This window comes from Typopeltis vanoorti, chromosome 3, assembly GCF_054136105.1.
Source record: "Typopeltis vanoorti isolate ZY-2024b chromosome 3, IOZ_Tvanoo_1.0, whole genome shotgun sequence".
NCBI lineage: Eukaryota > Metazoa > Arthropoda > Arachnida > Uropygi > Thelyphonidae > Typopeltis > Typopeltis vanoorti.
The window spans coordinates 30,748,458-30,767,293 of record NC_143551.1 but is presented as its reverse complement, the minus strand read 5'-3'; the positions used below and the strand labels follow the sequence as shown (position 1 = coordinate 30,767,293).

Below are 18,836 nucleotides of genomic sequence, written 5' to 3'. Positions count from 1 at the left end.
GTGGTTGGTCTTTAGTGGAGCGGATAAGGGATGCCAATTTTCTATGTGGTCTATAACAAGTGGTTAAGTCGTGTTTTCTTAAGATTTTGTTGATTTTTTCTGAGGTGCCTCGGATGTAGGGATCAAGCTGATCAAGCCCTAACCACTGAACTAAATCACATCCATGACACTTTCTCAGCCAATGGCTACCCCCCCCCCCAAAAAAAAAAAATCCAGAGCATACTTAACCCAGTGATCCACAACCCCCCCCCCCTCCCCTTCACAAAAAAGATTACTCTAAATCCATCACCATTTCCTACATCCGAGGCACCTCAGAAAAAATCAACAAAATCTTAAGAAAACACGACTTAACCACTTGTTATAGACCACATAGAAAATTGGCACCCCTTATCCGCTCCACTAAAGACCAACCACTCCCCCTAGACCTACCTGGTGTATACCAGGTCCCTTGCAGCTGTAAATTGTCTTACTTTGGCCAAACAGGCAGGACAGCAAATATCAGAATCTCAGAACACAAGGATTACATCCGATTTCACCAGTACAGCCACTCTGGGCTTGCAGACCACGCTCTGGATACTCGCCACAGAATAAGATGGAAGAAAGCCACAGTCATACACCGCAGCAAGTTCAAGTATGAAAGACTATTCATGGAATCAGCCTCAGCCCTTAGGAACATGCCAAACCTCAACAAATTTGGATGCATGAGACTGCCCCAAATTTGGGAAACAAATATCAGAAGAACTTCAGCCCAAAGGCCAAGAACCACCAATATAGCCCGCCAGGGGGCACCACCAGGACTTTAGGAAAACGTTAGCTTCCTAGCTTCAGTTCTCATTTGCTGTTATGTAGTACTTGTGTGCACGTGTCTTTGTAATAAGTTCCCAAGAAGATGGCAACGTGACGTTCGCCGAAATATCGGAAAGTATATATATTAAAGTTTATTTAATTTATATGTCTAGTATACGCTGTCAATTCCTTAAATATTAGTTATCATGTTTAACCAGCGTATAAGCCTCTCAACAAGAATAATGATCAAAGACTAGAGACCACAGATATGAGAGTTCTGAGAAAGATTAGTGAAGTGAATAGATGGCATCGATGGCAGTATATCACATTTAAACATGAGGATTTTAGGAAGGAACTTGATATTATTAGCATTCAGGAGTGTGTTAGCAGAGCTAATCTGAGGTGGTATGGTCACTTAAATAGAATATGAGAGGAAAGATTAGCAAAACAAGTGTTCGAAAAAGATCCAGAGGAAGGCCAAGATGTAGGTAGATTGATATAGTAAAAAGTGCCTTAGAAGGCAGAAATATAAGCTCTAATAATGTGAAGTCTTGACAGATAACAGATTAATTTGGAGGAATATTAGCTTAATTTCTATAACTTTTTACATGTAGTACTACCATAATATCCTGTACATCTCCTGAGAATACATATCAGGAATTTAATGATGAAATATCTTGCAAAGTTAAGTCTGTGACAGGATCATCTTGACATATTGTGAAAAGTTAGTCTAGCTTCATATTGCTAATTATGACATTTTCTATTGATTTTATAATCTTTATTTGTCCTTTAAGTGCAAAACTGATGGCAGAGGTAAGGGACTAGAAAATATTGAAAACACTGGATCCAACAGTTCTTTTGTGTCATCAATGAAAAATTATCGAGATGGACTTCAAGACAAACAGTTCAAAAGAATTCAAGTAGTTATTCTATGAAGAGAAAGTTGCATCCTGTAATGTATAAAATTATCTTGGGACTGCTGATAGAAATGCTAGATTACTACAAGGCTTTTGAGGCATTTTTAAAGTGGAGACATTTAGGTTACATAGACATGCCATTTTCACAAAAAAATGCTGTGACATAGACTTTAATAGAAATAGTTCAGGGAAACTCTAGCTACTTTCCAAAAAAAAAAAAAAAAAAGATAGATTCTAAAATGTTTGAATACCTGAAATGCCTTTTTTAATGCAGCCTATTATAAACCTAAATTCAATAAACCATTTACTGACTTCAAGAACTTATATGTACAATAGTAGTTCTGCTGATGTGGTTAAACAAAAAAAATTAGTCGAGGTAATCAAAGACTTCAGTAGTGATTCTTCTTCTAAATGCTTCTTCAGATATTTCAAATCAGAAGAAACTCGTCTTTTATATGCAACACATACAGGGTGTTCGGGATAAATTTGACAGTTTCGTAAGGAAAAAGAAAATCTTCTTTGTATCTATTAAATTTAATGAATTGACAAAAAAACATTACAGGCAGAGTTAATTACAATACTATCAACAAGATTTACTCAAAATAACCACCATTAGCATCGATCACAGCTTCAATTCTGCTTCGGAACCTCGAACAAGCTGATGCTACAGTCTCCCTGGGAAGGGCCGCAAAAACTGTTTTAATTTTATCCATTAACTGGGCTTTTGTATTACTGGAAGTGCGATTGGTGTCTTTTTCAACTGCGCCCCATACAAAATAATCCATGGGGTTAAGGTCTGGGGAGTTTGGAGGCCAAACATTTGGACTGGTGAAGTCGTAGAAATTTTCAGACAACCATTTTTGACTTTTCCCAGAGGTGTGGCAAGGGGCCGAATCCTGCTGCCATACATACGGCCTACCATTGGCTACCCTTGTTATCCAGGGCTTGACTACAGTTAGCAACTCCACGAACAAAGCCCGAATTCCAATGCCAGGGTTCTTCAACACCTGTTCCTGCAGATTTGCGAGGAATTCTGCTGTACGAACGCAATCAGATCGTCTGCTAGGGATCTTTCTTCTTGCTACATCCTCGTAGTCACCATTGCAAGTCTCTAGTTCATGCCTGATTGTTTTTACTGTATTCAGGGAGCATTGGGCAGCAGTCGTAATATCCTTATTTTGATGGTGGGCACGAATCATCATGATACAAGTTATTCTCTTCCATGATTCAGGTGGGTTCCAGCTATCCATCCTTTCTGACATCTTGTATATGAATGAAGAAGGGTCCAAACTTTTAAATGAAGAGAAGTGTGTGTTAATACATGTAACTTACGGAAAAAGATAATTAATTATAAATATGTCAAATTTATCCCGAACACCCTGTAGATAAAAATCAAAAGAGACATTTGTTTACATAATTATTCTCCAAAACTCAGCTGTAGTGTACTTTGATGAGGGGTCCACCATTCTGCAAATTCAGTGACAAGTTCTTATTGTCATGGGAAGACTGGTAATTGGTTAGCATGCAGTGGAACAGAATTGGCATGTAACATACTGGAGGAGAGCGGGGAAGGACCAGTGGCAAAAAGAGAGACATGCCAGACTTCACAAATTATTGCATATAATTTAAATCTAGTTGTTTTAAATTCTGTTAAAGATGTTCCATAATATATTATTATATTATATATACAGTATACAGTCTTGCCATAAACACTGTTACAATTTCTGCACCTCCCAACTTGTCCCCCCCCCCTGCCCACAGAATTACACGAGTCTGGTTTTGTTAGTGGTGCTGTGAGCATTTGATGTCTGTGTATCTATCAGTAGAGACAGAGAGAGTTGTCTAGCTATATGGGTTAACATGTAGTGATGAGATTATGACAGTCATCTAGCTTTAATAGCACTTCACAAGGTTGGAATACAGCCACCTGTTATTTTCAACATGCTAAAAAACATTTGGGATCAGTAGGATGTTTGTGTATCAGACTGTTAACCATTATAATGATCCAGAAGATGTATCTGACTGCCAAAGAACTGGTCGACCATGCTGCGTTAGGAAGCAATGTTAAGGCATGCCTCTGCTGTAATCCTGTGAGAATGCAGAAAGTGATGTCACGAGAGAAGAACGTTTCGCAGAGAACAATCTCACATGTACTGACTGATGACTTCAGGATGAGAGCCTGTCGTCATTCTACTGGTTACATCCTAACACCACAACTTATGTGACAGAGGGTGATAAAATCAAACGCACTTCTCTTGTAGTATGCAAACAACACAGATATATCCTATTCACAGATAAGATTTTCATCATTGAAAATTTAACTGCCATGACGTAATTTAACTGCCAAAACGATCAGGTATATGCCTCAGATGGTTGCACAGTGACGTATCAGAGTATCCAAGTTATGTTTTTGTGAGAAAGGGGTAAAAATCTCTGCCAAAGTGTATCAAGACATCGTGCTGGAACCTGTGGTATGGCTCCTGAACACCTTGTTTCGCAGTAGGCAGTGGACCTTCCAACAGGACTCAGCTCCTGTACACAAAGTGATGCCCACACAACATTGGTTGGAGGCAAATGTGCCTGACCATGTGTTGCGATCTGAATCCATTGGATTTCAAATTGTGGTTGGAGTTTGAGAGAGTAGTCTGCAAGAAATGACACCCCAGCATCACCATCCTGAAGGTGGATTTGAGCAAGCAATGGCAACATTTCCATTAGATGTGCATGCTGCCATTGATATGTGGCCTCACAGACTCTGGGTGTGTGTGTGTGGGAAGGCAAAAGGGAGGATATTTCAAACATTGTGTGATGCTATATGCATGTTGTATGTGTGATCCGTAAATGATATACCATTATATTAAAGGTTTGTTTGCTGTTCAAGTTGTAACAGTAGTTATGGCTAGACTAGGTGTGTGTGTATACATACACGCACACCTTTTATCACAATTCATATTATGGGTGAGTAAAACTTTTTTGTGACCAGTAGATTTAAGTGATATTTCTGGAGACCTGGCAACACCCTACCATATAACCTACTAATGTAAACTGGAATTTACAATAGTACATTATTTTTAATATTGTGTTCAGTTTAATCCTTTATCCAAAGTGTGAGCAAACAAAGTTTGCACCTGAAAGTATCTTCAGGACTGGGGTAAAGTAGTACAACACTGGAAAACTCATTGCAAAGGTGGAGCAAGCTAACATCACTCCTATTTTAGTATCTCCCATAATTCAAAACACATCTCCTTGCGGATATGTATAATGTTATGCATTAAGGGAAGGGCTACTACCCAGACTAGTTTCAACCTTTATTGAGGTCTCTTCAGTGGGAGCCAGGCCCAAGTGGAGATACCAGGCAGAAGCATTAGCAAGGTCATCTCTACCTATACTACCTTACCCTGTTGTACTACCTTATCCCAGTCCTGAAGATACTTTCAGGCCCAAACTTTGTTTGCTCACACTTGGATAAAGGATTAAACTAAATTTATTATAGTCTAACCAAGTGAAAAATATTCAACATCTTTCTCTAAATCCAGAGTAATTTAATAAAAAGGTGGCACACCGTTTGGCAACTCCTATAGGTAGAGATGACCTTGCTAATGCTTGGGTCTGGCTCCCACTGAAGAGACCTCAATAAAGGTCGAAACTAGTCTGGGTAGTGGCTCTTCCCTTAATGCATAACATTGTACATATCTGCAAGGAGATGTGTTTTGCATTATGGGAGATACTGAGATAGGAGTGATGTTAGCTTGCCCACCTTTGCAACGAGTTGCCTGATGTTGTACTACCTTACTCCAGTCCTGAAGATACTTTTTGGTGCAAACTTTGTTTGCTCACACTAGGATAAAGGATTAAACTAAATTTATTATAGTCAAACCAAGTGAAAAATAAACTTTCAAAATATTGCGTTCGTTAATTATATTCATCATTCTTTTAGGTTTATGAAATTCATATAGTCCTTATTTTTGAAATATATTTCAAAAATAAGGAATATAATGGACTGTTGCAACATTTTACCAACCAATATTTACTTTTTGTATACGTCTAGTGCTACTTGGTTTTTCTATAGAATACCTAGTTATTTCATAAATTATCTAGATAAAGTATGAAATAAAATTCTTATTTCATACTCTAACTCAGTGGTTCCCAAACTGTGTGCTGCAGTGCCCTGGGGCACCGTGAAATGTTCCAATGTTTTCACTGAAATAACTGCTCACTGCAACTGTTAGGTAGGCCTATGTTCTGACTCTGGGTGCCGTGAACCGAAAAAAAAGTTTGGGAACCACTGCTTTAACTGAAATAACCTGATTCTGTAGAATAACTGAATTATATATATTTCTAGTAGCAAGGCTTATATGTTGGTCATACATAACTGGTAATTAGCTTACGGAATTAACAACGCATGTAAAGGATATTAATTAAAGGTAACTTTCAATATTTCGGCAACGTCACGTTGCCATCTTCAGGAACATAAAAATATGGTATGTGCACGCAGGCATTAACAAAAGCAGATGAGGAAGAAGGCAAGAAACTAATATTGTTCCTAAAGTCCTAATGGTGCCCTCTGGCGGGCTAATTGGGTTGTCTTGGCTGTTGGGCTGAATTTCTCATAATATAAGTCTCTCAAATTTGCGGTAGTTTCATGCACCCAAATTTGTTGAGGTTTGGAACGTTTTTAGAGCTGCTGATGATTCCTTGAATAATCTTTCGTACTTGAACTTGCTGCAGTGTATTATTTTAGTTTTCTTCCAACGAATTCTATGGTGGGTATCTAAGGCATGGTCTGCCAGCCCAGAGTGGCTGTACTGGTGAAACCGGATGTAGTCTTTGTGTTCTGAAATCCTGATATTTGCTGTCCTGCCTGTTTGGTCAAAGTGGAATAATTTGCAGCTGCAAAGGACCTGGTATATATCAGGTAGGTCTAGGGGAAGTGGTTGGTCTTTGGTAGAACGGATAAGGGATGCCAACTTTTTATATGGTCTATAACAAGAAGTCAGGTCATATTTTTTGAGGATATTGGTTATTTTCTCAGAGGTGCCCTGGATGTAGGGAATGGTGATAGATTTAGTGTAATCTTTATTGTGGAGGGGAGGGGGCTGTGGTTTATTGGTTTTAGTGTTTTTTTGGGGTTATAGCCATTGGCTAAGAAAGTGTTGAGGATGTGGTTTAGTTCGGTGGTTAGAGCATCGTCATTTGAGCAGATTAATTTTGCCCTGTTATATAGTGTTTTTATAACCCCATATTGTTGTGTGTGTGGGGGGGGATTGTTGGTGAATGTATCTGCATGTATGGGTAGGTTTTCTGTAAACAGAGAAAACCAAAGATCCATCAAGCTGACGAGTGATTAAAGTGTCTAGGAAGGGGAGGGTGTTGTTTTCCTCTTTTTCTAAGGTGAACTGGACTCTAGGGTGTTGGTTGTTTAAGTGTGTTAGGAAGGAGTGGAGTGTATCTGAGCCATGTGGCCAAATACGAACACATCATCCATGTATCAAAGCCAGATAATGAGTTTTTGTGGGGCAGAATTTAAGGCTTTCTCTTTAAAGGTCTCCATAAAGAAGTTGGCCAAGGGTGGGGAAAGTGTGAACCCATGGATGTCCCCTCTATCTGTATGTAGAATTTTCCTTGCCAAACAAATTAGCCCGAGTTCATTGTGAACGGAAATAGGGCTGATATATCGGGAGGAAACTTGGCTTGGATGAGCTCTAGGGTTTTTTTCCAGTGGGATATTAGTGAATAGGGAGGAGACATCAAAACCGACCATTATGTCAGTGTGTTGGAGTGAGAGATTTTCTATACTGGCTTTAAAGTGGGCTGAGTTTTTTATGTGTGATGGTGTGTTGCCGGTATAGTATGTGAGCATTTTGGCTAAATGTTTGGCTAATTTATATGTGGGGGAATTAATTACATCCCATAGTGGATGGCATTGATTCCCCCACATATAAATTAGCCAAACATTTAGCCAAAATGCTCACATACTATACTGGCGACACATTTTGTATGGCACATTTTGTTTATGCATTTTTGGGAGTCCATTTTTTGGGACGTTTCTGCGTGCACATACCATATTTTTATGTTCCTGAAGATGGCAACGTGACATTGCCAAAATATTGAAATTATTCATTAAAGTTGCCTGTAATTAATATCCTTTATATGCATTGTTAATTCCATAAGCTAATTACCAGTTATGAATTATATATATTTGACAGTAACACAGTGAGTTTGAGGAAATTGGCATTAAGAGTTTTAGAAATTGCTAGCTCTAGTTTATTGAAGGCATGAATATTAATATAGGGTTCTCATTTAGCTGCTCATAGCTAGTTATATAGTACAGCATGGCTAGGTGAATTTACTCATTTGTTTAGCAATTTCCTCCCTCTGAAGGATTATCAAGTAAACTTTTGTAAAGCATAAGTCCCTTTGAACTTGTGATATAGACAAAGTGACAGAAGATTCCCCATGTCACAGCCATGGGAGCCCATCACAGTCATGTGATAGGCTCCCATGAATATTAAAATGATTTGTTATATGGCTATTATATGATTTCAATTTGAACGCATATTTACATGAAAAATATTTTTCAGCACAAGTTAAGCAAGAATGGTTATTTAATTCTAACTTCAGAAAAAACCAGAGTGCAATCATTAAATGTCAAAGACTGTGTAGAAAAGATTCGTAGTATAGTTTCAGAAGCTTCAAAGCCACCTCCTGAAATATCTGATGAAACTAAACAAAAGTTGAAAGAAAGGTAAACAAATTTTCAGTTTTGTATTAATAAGATTTATATGAATAAGTAATATGTCAAGTCTCACAGAAAGATGTACTAGGAAAGAATTCATATTTTTTTTTAGAGACATTAGAGAAAAGCTAGTTCTTGTTGGCAATCTAAATTATTAGGGAATGAATTCAGTAACAAAGTGTTTTGCCAAAATGTGGACAAAATAGTAAGGCTAATAAAAATGGAAAGTGCCAGCTGGATTTCTGTTCAGGACAATGTTTCAGAGTAAAGTTTCACACAGATTCACATGAAGATAATACACAAGAAATAAGAAAAGTTTCAACTATGCTATTGTTGATAGTGATATCTTCATAAATAATTCAGGATGCATGAGTAATAAAGGAGTGATTCATTTATTTTTGTATAATAAATATTAAATGAATATCATATGGGGCGGGGGGAAGAAAACGTATGCATGCTTTAAAATGAATCAAATCATTGCAGCTTTCAGACACGAACTGTAGGGCTCCAAAGTTATAAATATTATTAGGAAAAAAAAAAAGTTTGAAAATAGGAACCAAATGGAGTACCACTGATAAAATTGAAGGAATCTAGCTGATTCAGCCAAAGGACTGGTGAAGTCGTTTGTAAGAATAAGAACAGAAAAATCTAAACTTCGTGGTAGATTCAAGAAGCTAGGGCAGTTCAGGCAAACAAAAAATCATACTGTAAGTTCCTGGAAAGTTAACAGGTGCTCTCAGGAAAATTTTGGTAAGAAGAATACAGAAGATAAACATCAATGTAAACATTGGCAAAATGTATCAAAGAAATCAGAAAAGGTAAATATAAAATCCGAAGGGTATTCTCTAGATCCCAACACACACACACTAATATGCATATAGGTTTCGCAACCTCTCATGTGTGGAATTGATATTATATATATAAAGAATGCTTTGGAAGATTATTAAATGAGCAGTGTCAAAACAGTGGTAAAAAATATTCAAGGGAATGTCGTCATGAGTTCTATCATTAATTGAGGTAAAAAAACTTCACAAACTTGAAATGAGGAACGAGAGCTAGCATAGTTGATGTTCAACTTGAAATGAAGAACTTATGGACTTATTGACAAGTTCTGTGGCTATACCACATAATTCAGGTCAAATTGTGGATGATTGGAGTAATTTGTAAGAATGTTGTCATAATGATGATTTGCTACTTCCTTTCTTCCCTCCTCTCTCACATACCCACTCAATTTTTTTTTTTTTTTTTTTGCATACCAAGCATCCAAGTAGTGACTTCCTTCTCTTGTAGATTTGTCATCTTTGTATTCACACATTTCAGCTAATCCTCAGATAACACAGTCCAACACAATTTTTGCTGACTTTTATATGAGACTTGTTTTTTACTAATTTGGGTGCGCTGATTTCAAATATCAAACCCATTTTTCTCTATCACGTCTTCTTTTTGCTAATTTTAAGGAGGCAGTACTATTTAGAGGATCAAAAAAATCGATTTTTTAATATTATTTTCTGAAAGTATATACTTTTAAAAATCTGTTCCTAACTTTTTATCAAGAAATTCGAAAAATTCCCAAAGATATAGCCTATTATTCAAATCGGTGCGCAGATCAGAATCGGAGCGCTCACCGCTCTCGCTTGTTAGTAAACGAATAAATGCGTAAGAACCTGCAACGGCACGTACTGGCGCTTTGAATGCGAGAGAGGCCGATAATTAGATACATAATTACTTAACAATATTCATTAAAAATTACAAGAATATTTATAAAAAAATAACCATTTTACTTACACATGAGTTTTAGGGAATAAATTTTTGTTTGTAGCAATTTCTGCTGCGTGTTCTGTTTTGGCAATCCCTTTGAATACTCCAACAGTAGTCGGCCATCATGTGAGAATCCCATCTTCCTTGGTACCGATCTTCCATAGTTTTTAAGTCTTGATGAAATCTTTCACCTTGTTCATCGCTTACAGCACCTAAATTCTATCAATCAAGATGACTGTATAGGAAATGAAGCTTTATGCTCATGTTGCAACCTAGGCACGGGAAATTTTCAAGCATTGTTTCCACTAGATCTTTGTAATTGCACGCTTTTTTGTTTCCAAGAAAATTATTCGCAACCATCGTAAATGAAGTCCAGGCCTCTTTCTCAATTTCGTTCATAGAGTTGATGAAATTTGGGTCTCTCATTAAAGTTCTAATTTGCGATCCATCAGATACACCGGCTTTAATGTTTTCATAACTAAGTCGTGGAAATTTTTCACATATGTATTGGAAACAGTCGCCTTGTAAATCTAAAGCTTTAACATACTGCTTCATAAGACCTAGTTTGATGTGTAGAGGTGGAAAAATGATTTTTTCTCTGTCGATTAAAGGTTGATTAATAACATTCTGTTCTCCAACATTTAAGGATATTCTAAGAGGTCAATGTTTCTGACTCCAGTGTTGGTTTCTAGCTCGACTATCCCAGAAGCATAGAAAACACGGAAACTTTGTATATCCTCTTTGAAAGCCAAGTAAAAAGTTCTTATTTCTGTGTGAATCATTTTAAGATTCACACAGATGATCCAGTCATGGTCTGTATGTTTTAATAACTTCAGAACCTTTTTAATGTCCTCATATGTTTCCTTTATGTGGACTGAATAGCCAACAGGAATTGAGCCATATACATTCCCATTGTGTAGTAAGACACACTTGAGACTTCTGCTTGAACTGTCGATAAATAAACGCCACTCATTTGGATGATAATGTACAACACTCATTTCAGTTAGTAAACCTGACACATTGTTACAGTAAAGAAACCCACACTCGTTTAAAATATTGTACAAGATTACTTTTCCTGCTACGATAAAAAATTATCTTCGTATCTTGCTCCAGTAAGTTTTTCATTTAATCTTGAAGCTAACAATTCCGATGATTCCTTTGATAGGCCCAAATCTCTTACTAAGTCATTCAATTCCGCTTGAGTAAAACGTTGCAGTCCAGAACTAGAAATTAAATTTTCATTGTCTAAATCATCCGGGTCTTGCTCCTCAAGAACATCTGGCATATCCCGATCATGCTCGTTCTCAAGTAAAGGAAGTCCTTTATAAATTGGCACGGCTATTTCATTGGAATGAGCAACTGGCCGAATTGCTGAGTCGAGATTTGGATACACAATTTTTTTCTTATTCTTCTTATTATAACCAGAAGTCTGAACTAAACAAAAATAGCAATCATCTACATGATTTTTCGGTTTCACGCCAAATCATTGGAATGCCAAAAGCTAATTTTTAGCATTTTCCCTTGCTCCACTGTCGTAAATTTTCTACACATGACTTACACACTTTATTTGGAGCCCATGAATTGTCCTGATCTGCAAGTTTTACGTCAAAGTATGCAAAGTACACTTTCTTAATGAAATCAGTGATATTAGTCTTTTGACTGGGAATAGTAAAGCTGCCACAAATGTAGCAGAAGGAATCTACACTATTGACACATTTTCGAGTAGTAGTAGTAGACATGATGTATTTTCTTCACTGCCGACTAACATGCAATTAACAAGACAAAAAAAACCAGAGACTTTATTGAAATGTTATAAGCGCTCATCATACTTTCACGATCGATTAACAATTGACTGATTTCGATCGTTCTTTGTCTGCTATGACGCATATAGCATTCATTTGTTTCAGGCAGTTGTCATCGCCTACTTTTCATCACCTAAATGTATTAGGTCGGTTATCGGCCTCTCTCGCATTCAAAGCGCCAGTACGTGTCGTTGCAGGTTCTTACGCATTTATTCGTTTACTAACAAGCGAGGGCGGTGAGCGCTCTGATTCTGATCTGCGCACCGCTTTGAATAATAGGCTATATCTTCGGGAATTTTTCGAATTTCTTGATAAAAAGTTAGGAACAGATTTTTAAAAGTACATACTTTCAGAAAATAATATTAAAAAATCGATTTTTTTGATCCTCTAAATAGTACTGCCTCCTTAAAACTATCAAAAAGAAAATGCCATAGAGGAAAAACCTGACGTGATAGAGAAAAATGGGTTTAATATTTGAAATCAGTGCACCCAAATTAGTAAAAAACAAGTGTCAGATCATAATCAGCAGAAAAAAAATTTTTTTTTCTTGGCCAGTGTAATCAATGTTTACCATAAATATTTTGAGTATTAAATTATTCTCATACGCTCTGTTTTTGGGATACTTTGGAGAAAAAGTAAAGGTAATGCTAAGTCCTTGGTTGAGATCTGTTTAAAATATGGTTATCTAACTATATGTTTGAACATAATGGTGCCCATAAATTCACATGGAGAGAACACCTGCATGCATGCAAACACACACAAGAAGTAAGAAAACAGTTTTGTTGACTTATTGTTGGTAATATCATCATACTGGTATAAAGAATACCTAGGGGATTTGAAATGGGAAATGATTATTATTTGGTTTTCAGATAGATAAAGGTGATTATCATACTGATATTTGTGCACTGTTCCTCCAACTACTTTGATTTATCACTTCATTGCATTTCGTATTCCTACTGATAACGTCTCTTGCTAACTTTACTCTTATTGCACTTCTTTCGCTAGCTGACTTGTCGATCCAGTTCCATTCACTCATTTGGGTATGTGGATCTTGTTTATCCAAGTAACATCTGAGCTGGCACATTGTATTTTTCTTTTGTACTTCCACATTACACCAGATTTCCATCATGTTTTGTTTTTACAGTCAGTTCATCATCATGATTGAAATCTGGTGCAAATGTGGACGTATCGGCAGTCACTAAGCTATGATCTGATTTCATGTCTGCTCCTTGAAATGTTTGACACTGCTGAACTGAACTGATGTTTCCATTGAACCATTAAGAGGATGGTTCAATCCAAGGCAAGAAGCCTCCTAATGGTTCATGTAGCTGCCCCTAAAATTGGGAAAATAGATGCTGTTTTTCAGCCACCCAGTATGGATCAGACATTGCTGTTGCCTGTTCATTCACAGGAGGTATTTCATTTTTCTCCTACCACTCACACATCTATGAGGCATTCCCCTATCTGCCACCCTGGGATGTGTCCTCTAGGATAGTTATTACGAGGACTAGGATAAATACCACCTTCATATCATGAAGGTGGTATTTATCTCCACCAAAATGTTCTGTAGTAATGGGATATCAGCACCTGTGCTAATATTCCATCCTGTTTGACTACTGTATTTGAACCAGTCCATTAAAATGGTTTTAATACTTCTGCTTATCTGCCTGTGTCCTTGCATTTTATTTCCCCACTCAATATCTAGAAAACTAATTGATCTGCCCAGATTGTATACCTTACCAATATGAATGCTTGCCAACTCAGCTGTTTCTAGTTGCCTCTGACACTTTTCCACCATTTATTTGCAATATAGTTATCTCTCATATTTCTCTTGGCATGTTCAGCTAACTCATTTTCATAATCTGACTTCACCTAGCTTTTAAAGTGTTATTCATCCAATATATTCTTCTAAGTCTGGGGCTGCAGCCTGATATAGCTTCTTTAAGATATTCTGATTCCTTTACCATGCAGTTTCACAGTTCTACGTATGTCTCTACTTAGCTAAAGCTTTCATATGCATTGTCACCTGTTTAGATAAGTGATAAGCACAAGCTTATATAAGTGAGATCAAATCAAGGAAAAACAAGTTAAGAATATGGTTCTAAAAGCTGCTGCTCAGGTATGCTGATAAGCTTCTTTTGGAACTTTGTTTCAGGTATGTTTGGTCATTGATGTGAGTTTTCCAATGTATTGCACTTATATGATCTGAATTTATTGAGGGTTGTCAGAATTTTAAGGACTTCTCCATTGCTTCTAGGTCTGGCTCCCACTGACGCGACCTCAGTAAAGGTAGAAACCAGTCTGGGTAGTAGCTCTTCCCTTAATGCATAGCATTATACATGTCCACAAGATGTGCTTTGCATTATGGGAGATACTGAGACAAGGAGTGATGAGAGCTTGGTCCACCTTTACCACGAGTTGCCTCAGTCCTGAAGATACTTCAGGTGCAAACTTTGTTTGCTTACACTTGGATAAAGGATTAAACTAAATTTATTATAGTCTAACCAAGTGGGAAAAAACTTCAAACATCTTTCTCTAAATCCAGAGTAATTTCGTAATAAGGTGGTACACCTTTTGGCAACTCGTTTAGGTAAATATGACTTCTCCATTGTGTCTGCCTTAGTATCACCACTTCTGGGTCTGGCTCCCATTGAAGAGACCTCAATAAAGGTCGAAACCGGTCTGGGTAGTGGCCCTTCCCTTAATGCATAGCATTATACATGTCCGCAAGGAGATGTGTTTTGCATTATGGGAGATACTGAGACAAGGAGTGATGAGAGCTTGGTCCACATTTACCACGAGTTGCCTCAGTCCTGAAGATACTTCAGGTGCAAACTTTGTTTGCTTACACTTGATAAAGGATTAAACCAAATTTATTATTGAACTTTTAAGTAGTTTGATTGTTGTTAAGTTCCATCGAGTCGTTTTCGACTCCTGGTGATTCCATGAACATACACCTTCCATTCAGATCTGTCCCTCACCATATCTTTCAGAATTTCCAAGCGTATTCCAGTTGCTTCTTTAACTCCATCCACCCATCTAATTCTTGGTCATGCTCTTCACCTGCTTCCATCAATTTTAGCAAGCATCATCATCTTCTCCAGACTGTCATTTGCTTGCATAATATGTCTGAAGTATGACAATTTTTGCTTGATGATCATAGCTTCGAGGGAACAATCTGGCTTTATTCTATCTATGCAAAGCAAACCAATAAATCACTGATTTATTGGTTTGCTTTGCAGTTTATGGTATTCTTAGTAAGTATCTCCAAACCCATAATTCAAATGCATCTATCTTCCTTCTTTCACATCCATACAATACCATAGGGAATGCTATTGCTTTCACGATTCTGATTTTTGTTGCAAGGCTAATATCTTTAAAGATCTTGCTTAAATTTGTCATTGCTTTCTTTCCAAGTAATAATCTTCTAACTTCTTCAGTCCAATAATCATCTTGATCAATTCGGGATCCTAGGAGCAAAAAATTGTTAACTGCTTCCATTTTCTCCCCATCTACTTCAAAATCATTAAGTTCACATGTTGCCATAACTTTTGTCTTTTTGAGGTTAAGTTTAAGACCATATTTAGCACTTTCTTCTTTAACTTTCATAATAAGTTCCTCCAAATCTTCTTTACATTCTACTAGTAAGGTGATATCATCTGCATACCTCAAATTATTAATATTTCTTCGACCAATTTTCATTCCAACTGAAGACTCCTCCAGCCCTGCCATTCTTAAAATGTATTTACTGTACAAGTTAAACAGGTACAGAGATAAAATTCATCCTTGTCGCACCAATTTACCTATTGTGAAATACTCAGTTTCTCCAAGATCTGTTACAGTAGCTTCTTATTATAATAAAGATTCCTCAGAAGGATAATGAATTGCTCTGGGACTCCCATTGTTCTTAACACATTCCACAGTTTCACATGATCTACAGAGTCAAAAGCCTTGCTATAGTCAAGGAAATAAAGGTAGACATTCTTTTGATATTCCTGTGCTCTTTCTATTATCCATCTCACATTGGCGATTTGATCTCTTATTCCTCTGCCTTGGGTGGAATGAGATTGGCACCAAACGTCTCTTTTCGGTGTTCTAGATCTGCTGTGGAACCACTTAAACCATCTGTTGGTGAAGTGAAAGAAAGTTTGATATAGTTTGATACAGAGAGTGAATTTGTTATATGAAGAGGTGGCTGTATTTTGTGCAACTTTTTAATTTCACATATTGCTTTTTAGTGTTTTCAGAAAGTTAAAAACAAATGAAGTCTTCTTGTGGTTGGTTTCCTCTGAAGTTTTCACACTAGCTTGTGCTCAAGAGAATTAGTCTCATCCAATAAAGCAATTGATTTAGAGCCTTGGAGCTGAAAGCACTTTAGCTTTTTCTCAAACTTTAAATGGATGAGAAGTCCTGCTCAAAGGTGGACAGAAGGATAAGAACTTGGTCATTTTCACTAAGCAGTACTTCTACTGTTGGGACAAACCAAACACCAGGTTATGGCACTTGATGTAAGATGGTCACAAGACTTCAGGAAAGGTGATGGTTGTTTCCATGTCCTCAGCGAAATCAGTATCTGAAAAGTATGTAGCAACTGTAGCATCTGGTGTGAGTTTTGGTCAGCAACCAACTCATCTAGCAAAGACCAGGGGAATCGGACAGTGTAAAACAAAGCATAGTAATGGCCACTGAGATACTGGTTCAGCAATTTATGTACAGTACTCTTTTGGCTCTTTCTAGCTGGTTTAATTATACACCTCTCATCCAACTAATGATTTGGATATCTGGCTCTGATGTTTGAAACTAGCCAAAACTAACCATAGGCATATGGATAGAGAATTGTGCATGCTTTGATAAGAGCCAAATTTAATATGAATTAATCACTACATGGTGCACCTGCACCCATAATCATAGAAAAATTATGAATTGACTCTCAAATGCTGGTGTGCACATTAAACAGCACCAGTGGTCTTGTTGGTTCCATGATCTAGATGTGGACTCTACTGCAGACTAATTATCATATGAATCCTTGCAATCTGCTGTGCTTCAACTAGTGCTTCTGCTCTAGTGGTATCATCAGAGCAATCATTTCATAACAGTACAAAAGCAACGCTGATGAGCACTGCCGTTCTGTGTGGGGTACAAATAGCATCACTGCAGTGGCTAGATGGGATTCTGATGGGGTCCTTATCCACTGTAACTGTTATATTTATTAGTAGAAAGGAAAGTACTGTGCGTTACTGCCACTATATAAAACAGAAGAATAATCACCCAAATCTTCCTCACAATCACATTTATGTGAAGGACCAGGCTGCGGCTCTTCTGGTGTAACCTCTGTTTTTTTTGATGAAAATGCCCAATGTGCTTTGCTTATCCCTATTCTTCTTTTCATCATAAATTTGTTTATAGCAAGCAAACGCATCATGTACTTTCCTTTCTACTAATAAGTAGCGTTCAACATTGGGGTCCATGTCATTAACCATTTTGAGAACATCGCTAACTGCAGAAAACATTTCTTCAAGACCCTTCATTGTGAATTGTTTAACTACCTCTCCTTGTTTCTCTTTTTTCCTCTTGTTCTTCCTGTTCTGCAACATGTTGTTCCTCCAGTTCGACCAATTCTTCGTTGGTCAACTCTTTAGGGACACTTCCTGTGAGTTGAACTATGTCATTATCATTCAATTCGAGATTCAGGTTGTTTGCTAGGCCCATTATTTCTTCACTCAATTTACAAAGGTCTTCATTTTTTTCAAAACTTACAAAATCGTGCACAAACCTTTTTAATGTCTTTTTTGAGATGTCACTTCTTCCCAAACTACAGCAATATTTTTTTAATAGCATGATAAATATTGAATGCTTTCCAGAATTGCATGAGAGTCTGGTCATTTCCTTCATTAGTAGAAATGCCTTGTGAAAAAGTTCTCCATAGATAATAAACCTTAAATACTACTAGAATTCCCTGATCCATCGGTTGGCTCAATGAAATAGTGTCTGGAGAGAGAAACATGACCTTGAACTTGGTGAAGATCACCGATATAAGACAAATGACCTGGAGCATTATCTAGAATTAATAAAATTTTAAATTCTACATTTTCTTTCACAAAATAGTGTTCCATTTCACTTGCATAACAGCTGATTAAGGCATCCACAAACAATTTTTGAGTTATCTACGACTTTTTTTATCTCCGCTAACGAACTGGAAGAGTATGCTTCCTAATGTTTTTGAAGGCTTATGGATTCTCACTGTGCCATATCACAAATGGTTTCATTTTATATCCAGCCACATTATCCCCTAACAGAATCATAACACGGTCTTTAAGAGCTTTGAAACCAGGCATAGATTTTAGCTTTTTGTGGATGAATTATCCACTCGGGCATTTTTTTCCGAAACAAGGAGGTCTCACCCATATTAAATATTTGCTGTGGCAAATAATTTTCCTCCGTAATAATTTTATCCAATTTCTCCACAAACTCCTTGGCAGTCTTCTCATTGGAACTTGCAGATTCATCATATATTATCACATTATGCAGCGCAAAATGCTACTCGAATCTCATGAACCAACCGGAATAAGCATTGATTTCATAGTCGTAATCGGGCCCTGCTTTCTCCTTGAAGTGAAGACACTTAGCACTATGACCATAATTGCTAGGGCACTAAGAGGATTAGTGCCTTAGCGGTACATGCTTTTGGTTCAGGTCCTCTATGTATGATGGAAATAGCTTTTCCAATCCCCTATGTCATTGCTTCGTCACTATCGTTGAACTTACAACTTCGTTTCAAGATCAATTGCTCACCTCTTTTTCTGTGATTCTTCACTAAGTTTTTTAATTGGGTGTGAA

General features: G+C 37.2%; 1 protein-coding gene across 2 annotated transcripts in view; it reads left to right on the top strand.

Moving 5' to 3' along the window:
- Window positions 1–18,836, top strand: part of LOC150108019 (large ribosomal subunit protein mL62-like) — a 104,894-nt gene that overhangs the window by 65,980 nt on the left and 20,078 nt on the right. For both annotated transcript variants that reach the window (XM_090415519.1, XM_090415518.1), the window contains exon 5: window positions 8,285–8,448. In XM_090415519.1, the coding sequence (XP_090271645.1) occupies window positions 8,285–8,448 (164 nt within the window). The remainder of the gene's footprint in view (window positions 1–8,284; window positions 8,449–18,836) is intronic.